Source organism: Equus quagga, chromosome 4, assembly GCF_021613505.1.
Source record: "Equus quagga isolate Etosha38 chromosome 4, UCLA_HA_Equagga_1.0, whole genome shotgun sequence".
NCBI classification, from domain to species: Eukaryota; Metazoa; Chordata; class Mammalia; order Perissodactyla; family Equidae; genus Equus; species Equus quagga.
The window spans coordinates 11,950,457-11,962,996 of record NC_060270.1 but is presented as its reverse complement, the minus strand read 5'-3'; the positions used below and the strand labels follow the sequence as shown (position 1 = coordinate 11,962,996).

Sequence of the window (12,540 nt, the reverse complement as noted above, 5' to 3'; positions counted from 1 at the left end):
TATTTGTGCTTCTGTCAACAATACTACTTAAACCAATTATTCGAGTTTAGTTATTGCAGTAAGAGTGGGATTTGAGTGTTCCTTTTGGTTCTTGTGGCTGTAAAGGGTGGCAGACGATTTCGTGTGTCAAAGGTCTGGTAGAGTCTGGCACACGTAGAGTTTCAGTGATGGTTGTTGTTTCACCAGCAGGAAAAACTAAAGAGACCAAATAAATTCTAGATCATAGAAATTGCATACCACTCTCTGTCTAAAAAGTTCATAAAAATTATTGGTTCTCATAATAGCAAATCTATGTTTGGCTAGGAGAAAAAAATGAAAGAATAGTAATTTACTCCTCCTTCTATGTCAAACCCCTGGGTTCCCTTGCAGTAGCCAGAGTAATTATCCTAATTTAATTTGCTTTATTCACAGAGTTTGTTAAGGAGGTGAGGGGCTTTAGCCAGCAGAGTGTGAAAGGTTTTATCTAGTATCATTGGAGAGGCACTCAAAGGACTCCTGCTCAGATATATTTACTCTCATCCTCCACTTGAAGTTTCCATTTTCACCATACTGATAGCCAGAGCAACTGTGGTGGACTGGAGCAGAGACATGAGATGAGTTGGCCTGAAGCATATGGATGGGGCAGGCACGTGAAGAACCTGGGGCCCAGCCAACCTGACATCCGAGGAGGAAGGCTAGTCCACCAGGCAAAGAGCAGCAGCCAAAGGATTAGACGAGACCAAACAGACCAAGAGAGTCAGTGTCACGATGGGTCCCACAGGGCATTCATTCCTCAGGGTCACTAAATGTTCGGAAATCTAAGTGATTATCAATATCGTGGAAACCTGTGTGCAGGAACAGGGCCCTAATCATGAAGTTGGGACTCAGTGTGGTTCAGCCATTTTGGAGGACTGACCAAATCTAGGGCAGAGGGGGCAAAGCAGAAGCACATTTAATGGAACCAGGCAAGGGAGGGAGAAACTAGGATGGTGGTTCCAGACTCTTACTGGGAACAATAATAAAGTTAGGATTATTTCGGAAAGGTCCTTCCTAAAAATTCTTTTATCCATCAGCTCACTTGGAGAGTGAGTTGATCCTGAGGAAGTAAGATTTAGGTCAGTAAAGAGGAGCATTTGCCCAGCTGTTCATGGACCAAGGAGCCCAGGGAAGGACAGCATGAAGTTACCCCAACAGAGAACGGGGGGAAACAGAGCGAAGGAGGCAGATCAGAACAGCAATCCAAGGGCTGTGGGGAAGATGCTGTTGAGGAAAGAGGAGAAACGGAGAAGCCAAAATTCACCTGCTCATCAGCTTTGCTTGTAAGGCCAAAGAGTCACGAATTTTTAGAATGGGAGATGAGAGCCTGTAACAGAGAAGCGGGGCCAAGAGACGGGGGGAGGCTTAGGATTATGACAGGTAATTAAATAGAAGGAAAAATACCGGTTGAACTCACTTCCACTAAAGAAGAAAAAAATGATCCAAGTTCCTAATCACTTATAAGCATAAAAGGAGATGAAATGTGAAAACGTTTTGAAAGGTTAAAAGCATTATTCCAATGCAAGGTGGGTTTTGTTGCTACACGAATCACAGGCAAGACAGTTCGGGCCGCCCACATTACCGGAAGAAAGCCCGCAGCTTCTCCTCCTGCTCTGATTATCCCTTCTCTTTTCCAGGGTGGTTCAGCAGGAGACCTGGAGCAGATTGACAGTTATTTAGAAGCTTTGCTTAAAGAAGATAATCTCCTTTTCCAGAACACTTTAAATCAAGTGACTGCAGATCCGGGACGCAGTCTCCCTTTAGAGAAAAAATGAAAGCACTTCTCACAATTAGGAGTCAGAAGCGATATTCCCTTTTAAAAAATGCTAATAAGAAAAAGGAAGATTCTTTTCAAAAAGATATTTCCCTTTGTACTAAGTTATTGTAAAGTTCATCCTGCTTAACACTAAGAAAATTGTACACTTTAGAAATGGTGGCTGGTTTACAATTTACATATTTCCCAGTCCTCTGCTCTAACTCTTTCTGTTCTTTCAGAAACTATTTCTAGAGTTCTTGATTTCCCAGGTGAGCTATTAAGAAAGATGGAAGTGTCATTTAGCCTTAAATTTTATTTTCACTTAGAAGACTGTAAAAACTGGAAAACAGTGGTTTTCAAAATCCAAACACAAAGGACGACAGAATCGCCTCCTTTTGAAATTTGTGTTGAAAAGGAAAGACGGACCTTCTGCTCTTTCCCTAGTACAGCCAATAGACAGTACAGCAGGAAAAATAAGTCCTCAAAAAACTTTGTGATATAGTTTATGTGATAATTTTATTATTGAGTTATAGTAAAAGAACAAATCTTCTAACTATAATGTGAACTCACATTACAGATATGTAAGAACGGTGTTTTTACATTTACATATATATAAGGAATTGCGTTTTTACATTTTCCTTGATAACTGATTGTTTTGTTTGTTTAGAAATGTCTGCAACTTTGGAAAAAAACAATAAAGCATTTAATATTTGTTTGTGGAATTGCATAATTTTAATTTTGTGTACAGACACATAGTACAAAGTTCAGAACATGTGAAATGGAATGTGGGGAAGAGTCTTCCCTCATGCGTGTCTTTGGCCACCTCATTACTCTTCTCAAGGGGATGCTTTTACCTGTGACTTGTGACCCATCCAGAAACAGTCCATGTATATAAACCTTACAAATCCTTATATAGATATAAATATGGATGTTATAGCATCCAAAAGATGCTGTTGCTCTTTCCACTTATACCTTCCGGATCACTCCATATCAGGATCAGAACATAGACATCTCTCTCGTTATCTTTAACTGCTCCTCATTGTTCCATTCTGTGGACATACCAAGGTTTACTTATTCTCTTTTCAGTGGACATTTAGGTTTTTTCCCCATCCTTTTGTGTTTACGTGCACATAACAGTGAATATCATTGTCAATATATTCATTTCACACATGTGCAATTATATCTGTTAAACAAATCCCAGAAGATGAATTGCTGGGTCAAAGGGCATGTACATTTTACTGTTAATGGATATTGCTTAGTAGCACTCCATAAAAATGTTGTTAATATGCACTCTGTTTATTTACACTTTCGCCTCCCCAGTGAAGTATCAAACTTTCTTATCTTGCTGATCAAATAGGTGAAAAGTGGTAGATCCTTGTAGTTTTAACATTTATTGTATTATGAGTACGGTTGAGCATCTTTTTGTGTTTAAAATTCATTTGAATTTTTAAATTTGGCCTTTGCTCATTTTTCTATTTGGTGGTAAGTATTTTCTTACTGATTTATAGGAACTATTTTCATATTGGGGAAATTATCTTTTTTATATTGTATGTATTACAAATATTTTCTCATAGTCTTTCATTTTTAGATTTTTTATGATATTTTGAGGCTTATGGGATTTAAAAAGTTTTGGTTGAATCTGTGGCTTCTGGGTTTTGTAGCGGTACTTAGGGAGGGCTTTCTGATGCTAAAAGTATAAGGAAATTTTACCCTGTTTTCTTACAATGATTTTAATAATTATATTGTTAAATCTTTGATTCACCTAGAATTTATTTTGGTGTAAGGAGTAAGTTAAAAATCCAACATTGTGTATGTCTTTCCAGATAGCCACAATATTGTCCCCAAATAATTGAGTAATTAATCTTTTCCCCGCTGATCTGCAGTGCCACCCTTATTGCATGTTAAATTCCTATTTGTATTTGGGCGAAGTTCTTCAAAAAGCTCCATTATTTCTCATTGATTGTTCCATCTTTTCTTACGTTGGACCCATGTTGTTTTGGTAGGGCTACTGCAAAATTTTATATTTCAGAATTTGCCTGTATCCTTTCGTGTTTAATTCTCGTTCAAACTTAGAATTAGCCCCTACCCCTCACATTTTATTTGTATTTTGTTGGGTTTGTGGTGATATTATAGATTAAGATAGAATTATCTTTTTTTTATATCAAGTCTTTCTACCCAGGACCGAAATATGACTTTCTCTATGTTCAAGTCTTCACTGGTGCCCTATATTAGCATTTAAAATTTTTCTTCAAATACCTCTGGTATATTCCAGTCATATTTATTGTAATTAGGTTTATTCTTTGACCTATTATAAATGAAATCTTTCTCCTATTATCTTCTAACTGATTAATGTTTTATATAGCAAGACTCCTGACTTTTGGATGTCAATATTGTATACAATATAAAAATTCTCATACTATTTGTAGTAGTTTTAAACTTTTTTTTTCTGTATCAGCAAGTAATCAGTATGCAGATCTTTTTTAAAGCATAGTTTATATGAAGAAACACAGTTTCTGGATCTCAGGTTCTTGTATTCTTGATATATCCAAAGTTTTCCTTCCACAAGAGATTTTCTTGGCCCCTTGAAAACTTTCATTACCTTCCTCTGCCATCATCAGTATCCATTCTTCCTTTAATCTAAAAATTGGTGATTAATAAATGTCAATGGTGACAAGAAGTCAACACCTCTGAGCATCCGTCTGGCAGACATTTAGAAAGAGTCTGAAGTTGAACTTCCCAAGAGAATGGTTTTTGGAGATTCTAACAGGATATTCCTCATATTTCCTAACTGAATAATCCCCAGGCCAGAGTCCTCATTATCTCATCGTCTTTCTTTTTACTCTGCATAAGAAATCTCACCTAATCTAATGGTTTCAAGTCATACTTCCAAATGAATGAGTTCCAAATTTCTATGGCCTCATTGAACACCTATTATTTAACTTTAATTATGAAATAGAAATTTTCTGTTGAAGGTCTACATTGGTATGTTTGAAACAAAATTAATCATATTCACCCTAACCACGCCTACTTTCTGTCAAGGCAGTTCATTGAGGCCCCAGTGGCTTCAGTTTTGGGGGAACCTGGGGTTTTAAACAGATAATCGGGTACGACTAAGGAATAGGAGCTAAGACAGAGACCAGACTTATGAACTGAGAAAATATAGGTATTGGGGAAAAAAGATTAGGAGGGGGGAACCGTAGTTGGGACCAGATGACCCTAAGTGAGATCATGTGTTTCTGCTACTCCTATGTGTGGTTCCCCATCTCTTACTCACAAGATGACTTGTGGACCACGTGGGGCAATTCATTTCCAGCCCTGGACCACAGACACAGTTCTCAGGCCCATTGAGTCAGTTCTCAAGTCCACTGCACTTGGAGCTTGGCTTGGACAAAATTGACTTGGGAACTAGAGTGGGATAAAACTAGCAGGCAGACGACATGGGTAGCTGTAGACTTGAGAGAGAAAGGACAAGAAGAGTGAAAAAAGAAAAAAAAGGCAAGAACAATGCCTGAAGACACAGCCCAATGTGTTCCTTTCTCTGCAGACCACACTTTTCTGCCCACTACATCTGCAGAGTTTTTTACTACTACTAATATGGATATCTCTACCTATTTCCCTCTCCTATAAATAGACTTCCTTTTAATTCAACAATACTCAGAATGTATCATTTTTCCATGGTTTTAAAAAAATGTTCTTCGTCTAATTTATCTTCACAATATTCAAGTGTGGAAAGGCAAATACTCTTGCTCCTGTTTTACAGATGAGGAAACTGAGACTGGAGAACCTAAGTAATGTTTTAATGTAGTTAATAAGTGGTAAACAAAACCTAGAACCCAGGCTTCCTGATTGCAACTCAAAGTTCCTTCCATTAGACCCCACTGGATCACTCCATAACGTAGGCACAATTTATGGCGAGCAACATGGCAAGGAATACCCTTTCTAAAATATTGCCTCTGCCCTTCACAGAAGACTATCTCTGAGTGGCAGTAAGCGCAAATCCATTGGTTAGCTATAAATGACCTAGTCTTAAAACTGTACAGATGAGTTAATCTCACTGGCTTTCTATTCTTATTTAGCCTATAGCTGTAAGAGGTTTAGAGTAGCTTTCTAAGGGCATGTGTTAGCCTCAAGTTCTAGCGAAGAGTGTGGGACTAAATCCGGAGAGACACTACATGAAAACAGCCTGAGAAAAAGCCGTCAACCATGAGTCACGATGGGGAATAGTGAATCTATCACTGGTGGGCAGACAGCAGTTCTTGCTAAAGACACCTATATGTGGTACAGAAAATTTATGATGGAATATCCATCCGGTCTGCAAACACTGCATGAATTTAAGGCACTCTTGGGTCTGCAAGGTCTGGATCAGAAGGCCAATCAACATATTGATCAAGTCTATAATACCTTTGATATGAACAAGGTAAGACCTTGTACTTTTCATTTAACTGTTTCTATATTTTCCTCTTTTTTAAAATATAAAATAGGCAAAATGTGTGCATCCCACTGAATGGGGAGGTCTTCAGAGGACCCACAGCTTGTAGGGAAGAGAGTCATTAAACACATTTAGCACTGACGGCATGAAAATAATTGGGAACTAGCCTCTCTGCCCTTGTAAATGTTCTGCATGTAGGGAGTTACTTTAAAATCAAATTAAATCTCGGCATGGAATTCTAATGCTATCGTTTAAACAAATCTAATAAGTGCAGATTGATTTACAAAGACTGTTTTCAAAGTATTTAATGCATTGGTGACATTTTAGAGAAAAGCAAATTACAGGAATCTACTTTTAAAAGTGCTATTGCATCTAGATTGGCAGATAAAATCAATACAAATTAGCCAACATGTTGTTCGTACTCAAATCAAAAGTTGGAATGCTTCATAATGCTTTTTATCCCCCATATCTGACCAATTAAGGTGGGGGAAAAAACAAAACAATTTATGGTTTGAAATTCAGATAAATTTTAGTTTCTAAAGATTGTTACTAAACTGTTGTCTTGAATTTACTCATTCCTGAGAAGCTGCAGTACATTTAATTTCATGTCTTGAAAAAATATAAAGATGAGAAAAGAAAATACAGAATAGAAAAAATATGACAAAAAAGTAACAATCTGAGGGGCCGGCCCCGTGGCGTAGTGGTTAAGTTCACGCGCACTCTGCTTTGGCGGCCCAGGGTTTGCAGGTTAGGATCCCAGGCGTGGAGCTATGCACTGCTTATCATGCCATGCTGTGGTGGCATCCCATATGCAAAGTGCAGGAAGATTGGCACAAATGTTAGCTCAGGGCCAATCTTCCTCATCAAAAAAAAGTAACAATCTGAAATACCAGGCTCAAGTTCTTCCTGCCTGCTTCTCCTTGTGCATTTCAGTTGTTTTACCGGTAGAGCTATATGTTTCAAAATGTACTGATTCCATTTAGAATAAAAGGGAAGGGGGAAATAGTACTCATAGGAAAATAGTTGACTTTAGAAGGCTGTGTGTGATCATAGAAGAGAAAGAGGGGATCATTAATTCAATAAAGTTAAAACCACTGGCTGTCCATTAGGCTGTCCGTTATGGAATCGAGGGCAGCCCTTTGAGGTTTCTCCAAAGCCAAAAAACCAGATGACTTAAAAGGAGGTGACAGCCAGGTACTGGGGGAAATTAAACCTGTGCAGAATTAACAGCTGTTTTAATCCTTCTGGCAACATGGGGAAGAGATTTCTTTTAGAACATTATTGTCTTTTGTCCTTTGCTATCAAACGTGAATTAAGCACTGCCTGCTTAGTATGACGGTGTTCCCTCCTCATAAATTTTACTAAGTGTAGATGCAAGGAAGCAGAGCTTTGCCCCCAAAGAGCTTAAAATCAGTGGGAAAATGAGGCAGATTCTGCTTTTGTGCTCAACTCTGAAATATATCCCGGATATGCTATAGACTGTGTCTGCCCCAAATTCACATGTTGAAATGTAAACCCTAATGTGATGGCATTAAGAGGTGGGGTCTTTGGGAGGTGATTAAGTCATGAGGGCAGAGCCTTCATGAATGGGACTAGTGCCCATATAAAGAGACCCCAGAGAGCTTACTCTCTCCTCCCTCCATGTGAGGACACAGTGAGAAGATGGTTGTCTGTGAACCAGGAAGTGAGTCTTCAACAGACACAGAAGGTGCCTGTGCCTTGATCTTGGACTTCCCAGGCTAAAGAACTGTGAGAAATTAATTTCTGTTGTTTAAACCACCCAGTCTATGTGGTTTTTGTTATGACAGCCTGAACTAAGACAGGATACTATGTGCATATCGTCATGTTGTCTCTCTTTGTCTCTGCCTGTGACGTCTCTCTCAGTTTTCTCTCTTTCTCTCTCTCTCTCTCTCATCATTCTCTCTGTTTCACTCTTTGTGAGGCTGCTGCTGTCTCGTGCCTTCTGTAAGCAGCCCACTTTCACAGTGGAAGTCTGTTGCTCTGCAGGGCAGCTTCTTCAGCTCTGACAGTACTCCTGAGAGCTTAGCAGATACGCTATCATCAAGTTCTTTAGTTATTCTCGAAAGACGTTGATGTGTGACCCCTTGCCAGTGATTTTGCTGTTAGCCCAATGTTTGTGAAAGCACTGGGTATATCAGTGGTTCATCAGCAAGAACAGGAACATGTGAAAAAGAGTACTGGTTGGAACAAGGAAGTGCTGTCAAAATGAAGCCCACCTTGGAGGAAGCAAGGGCAGAGAATGTCCAAACGGGAAGCCTGGGCATGTGTGCCACTGAGGGGAAATCTTCTGAGTGACAGTCATGGGATGGCCAAGCGCTTCTCAGGAGCTTAATTCAAATGACTTGGAAGTTCTGCTGGTAGTCGTGATTTGTCATAGAGATTTATGTTTGTTTAGGAAGCAGTGAACCTAGGCAGTGAGGACTAGTGCCACAAGAGGTGTGGGGATCTCAGCATAAGAGCAGGTCGTAAAATGAGAAGAGTTAAGGATTGTTCATTATCAAGTGATAGATAGTAAGAGCTGATATGCAATTAAGCACAGGAAAACAAAAAAGCCATATATTTAATTAGATCCATAAAACTATCAGCTGTCCAGAATCCCAGAGGATTTACTCTTTGTGTGGAGCTCCTCTGCAGTTTTAACTATTTTGGATGGAAATCCTGAAATGCATTTCATACTTTCCTGCCTCCTCGAAGTGCCGGTGATACGTTGTCTTGATATCAGAGTCATTATTGGGAACAGCGGTTGTCACATTTATGAAATACCATGAAGTGTCCATTCCTATTGAAGTTGCTGGTGCTGAGTTTCCTAATGTTGAAAATATGTGCCTCTGTCATCTGTGCTTTTTATTGTTTTTCTGTCTCTTTCCCTGTTGTCAAACGCACATTTCTCAGCTTTCTGATTGTTATAGTGCTTATAAAGCTTCCCATCTCTTTTTACTTCGCCATTTCTAACCTGGTTTGGCTTCTACTACAGCTAACCGAGCCTGTTAGAATAGTGCTTAAAGTAAAAGTGAATAGATCCCGAAGTTTAGAGCATAAAGTTTTTCACAATTCCTTTGGCTAATCACACACCCTTGCAGGCTTCTCCTTGGCACTCAGTAACAATAGTCAGCACTGTCTGTGGGCTTATGATGTGCCTGACACTGTTCTAGGCACAGTACATAGACGGACGCATTCAATAACACAATGATAATAGTAGCGGCCGTGATGCTGGCCTCTCAGACCTGCGGGAAAGGTAGTTGACGGCAGATGCAGCGCTTTGAAATCCATCACTGCGCTTGCTCCGAGTCCGCGCCTGCGCTTAGATGCGCACCAATGATGGAGTGCAGCAGAAATAATAAGGCCAACCCATTCCTTAGAGACAACGGGACTACTTTGTCAGCCGGCTTTGGCTCAAGGATTCTCTTACGGTTTTGCGGTGCGGCACTGTAGATTTCAGCAGGGCTAGAACGCTGTCACCCAACCTCTCCCTCTCTTCTTCACCTGGGTGAGGTTAGTATCGTGGTCTGACAGCTCATCAGCCTTTCCTGCCTGCCTTCGTATTTCCTCTACACAGCAGTTCTCCAAATAAAATCCTTAAATTGGGATTAACAGGTCTAATATCCTATGAATAAGAGTCTAAAAAATGAGCCCAGAGAAAATGTAAGATTATAGCAAAACAAGCCAGAAAACTTTTCCAGGCTGTCAGACCTGCATTTCACAAGGGCCCAGCACCATAAATGGAAAGAGATCAACCCACAGCATATGCGAGAAATTTTGTAACAACAGGGATAAAGAGAAGATCCTAAAATCTTTGAAAAAGGAAAAATAAAAAGGAAATCCAAATAGTATCGGGCTTCTTACCACCTACACCAAAGGCTAGAAGTAAATGCAGAAATGCCTCCAAAATTCTGAGGGGAGAACAGCAAGCCAGATCCAATGTGAGGAGAGTGAAGAGATTCAAGGACTAAAAAATTTACTTCACATTTACTTCTTCTTAGGAAGCTGCTGGAGCACCTGCTCCAGTTGATATATTTTGGAGGCAATATATCAACAAAGAGGGAGAGAGTGAATCCAACATAGAAAAACAGATATGGGCAGTCCAGGGTCCTGGAAAAGGGAAGTCCAGATCAACAGCGAGGCAGAGAGCTAAATGTGCTGCAGAGGAAGAAGAGGGACTCAGAGAAAGACTTGACAAAATGACATTGATGGATTATCTACTGTGCTTGAAGGTTTCCAAAGCAATACCAAAGTTCTAATTATTTAACTAATCTGATGATGCATTTTGAAAAAAATTCACAAGGCTAAGTGCAAGGAAAACTTGAAATTTAAAATAAAGCAACGTTAAAAATTTTTATTATGAAAATTTTACGTATGTATGAAAGTAGAGAGAATAATCTAGTGAACTCTCATAAAACAATCACCTATTGTCAACAAGTATCAAAATGTTGACACTCTCATTTCATCTGTCCTTCCTGCATTTTTCTCTGGGTTTTTTAAAAGAAAAAAAATAAACATTTGATTTCTCCTGTAAATACTTCACTATTCATCTTTGACCATTAAGGATACTTTTTAAACATAAATACTATACTATTACCATACATAACAAAAGTAACAATAATTCCTAATGTCATCTAGCACTCAATCTATGGGCAAATTTTCCTGATTGTCTCAAGCATACATTTTCGTTGTTCCTTGATTTGAGTTTGGATCCACACAAGGTCCACACGTGGAAACTGGTGGTTATGACTCTTCAGTCTGTTTTTTCTGCAATAGTTCCCTAACCACCTCCTCACCCCAGCTCTCGTTAATACCACTGATTTGCTGGAGAAAGTGAGTCATTGGTTCTGGAGAATATCCTGCATTCTGGATTTAGTTGATTGCTTTCTTGTTGTGTCACTGAACTTGCTTTCTGTTCTTAATCATATTTCCTGTAAACTGGTATTTAGCTCTAGAAGCTTACATAGATTCATATTCATTTGTTTGGCAAGAATACTTCACAAGCACGTGATTATTGGTTGTCTCACTTTTAGTGGGTTGTCCATTAGGTTCAGGAAGTGTCAGCCTGATAAGGACGAGGAAATTATTAACTCCGTGTTAAATAAGGAAGTCGATAATTAGGGTATGCCAATTGGCCATGCAGAGAACAAAATTTATCATAGTCATTAAAATGAAACTCTGACTCAGATTAACATACAGTTGTTATTACTCCCACCATGGCCAATTTCAAGCTACCAACCATTTTATACTTGGCTTGCAAAGTTCCTGAAGATTTAACAGTCGGCTCCCACCAGCAGGTGGAACAGGCTCCAGCACACCACTGGGATGTGTATGGGGGCCACTGAACTAAACACGTCTGTTTGCTCTAACGGGAAGTAAATAGATAATGTCTAAAATTGATTAATCAAGACATAAACAGAATCAACATCTCAATTACAAATGTGTAAAGGCTAGAAAAAATAACCAGAAAGTTCACAGTTTTTAATTATAAGCCTTTCCATTTAATTTTAACTATGTACATGTACCATGTACATGATGAAAAGTTAAAACTCATTAAAGAATTTTTTTAAAGATGATAACATGAAAGATGTTAGCAAATCTTTGTAGGTGAGGTCAGTGGTGGAAACTGCTCTCCTCAAAATTAAGTGCTGTCTCTACACAAGAAACAACAGATTCCTTAGTTTCTACAGCTAGGAATTGTCCGTTTCATTATGGAAATCCCTCTGACTTGGAAGCTGAGGGTCTATCCTGGCCCAGACTTGGAATTTCATCAAAACATGAAGTCTTCATTAAAAAGGACAAGATGAAAGTGCGTGGCTCTTGTGGTCAGTATTAAACCAGCGCAGGGTGAAAGAGTGGGACTTGAAGTTAGGTGGGGTCCAAGTTCCCCCACCACTATAATAGTTCCCTACGCCCCCGCCCCCCATTTATGCCGCTGATTTGCTTGGGAGCGTGAGTCATTGCCAATGACCACTGCCAAAGCAGAAGCTGGTGAAAGCTGGTGAGCGTTAGAGCTGGGTCTAGGCCAGCACAGATATTCCAAAAACAAGAAACGCTGTGAAAACGCAGATGTTACTGCTGGCTATTGGTTCCTAAAAGGCAGTGCAAGTGAAAGGGCCTGCACTGTTCTTACCTAAGCATCCGCAGGCTTCCCCCGGAGATTGATGCAAAACGCCCAGTTCCCTGGATGGAATCTCCCTCCTGTTCTGGGTGTGAACCTGCACTCTGGGCTCTGTGCATGCAGAAGGCACGAAGTTGAACTCACTTCTGCTCACTCAAGTCCAGGCAGAGCCGGGCGATGAAGGAGCACCGGGCACTGCTATTCATCCCGTGCTCTCTG

The 12,540-nt window shown here is 39.7% G+C and overlaps 2 protein-coding genes across 2 annotated transcripts in view; both read left to right on the top strand.

Annotated features, from left to right (window-relative positions):
• The window catches only part of MORC1 (MORC family CW-type zinc finger 1), a 164,215-nt gene extending 162,425 nt beyond the window's left edge, over positions 1-1,790 (top strand). Inside the window, exon 29 of the mRNA XM_046658774.1 lies at positions 1,653-1,790. Within this exon, the coding sequence (XP_046514730.1) occupies positions 1,653-1,790 (138 nt within the window). The remainder of the gene's footprint in view (positions 1-1,652) is intronic.
• A 4,194-nt stretch (positions 1,791-5,984) lies between these two features.
• Positions 5,985-12,540, top strand: part of GUCA1C (guanylate cyclase activator 1C) — a 30,143-nt gene continuing 23,587 nt past the window's right edge. Inside the window, exon 1 of the mRNA XM_046657888.1 lies at positions 5,985-6,188. Within this exon, the coding sequence (XP_046513844.1) occupies positions 5,985-6,188 (204 nt within the window). The remainder of the gene's footprint in view (positions 6,189-12,540) is intronic.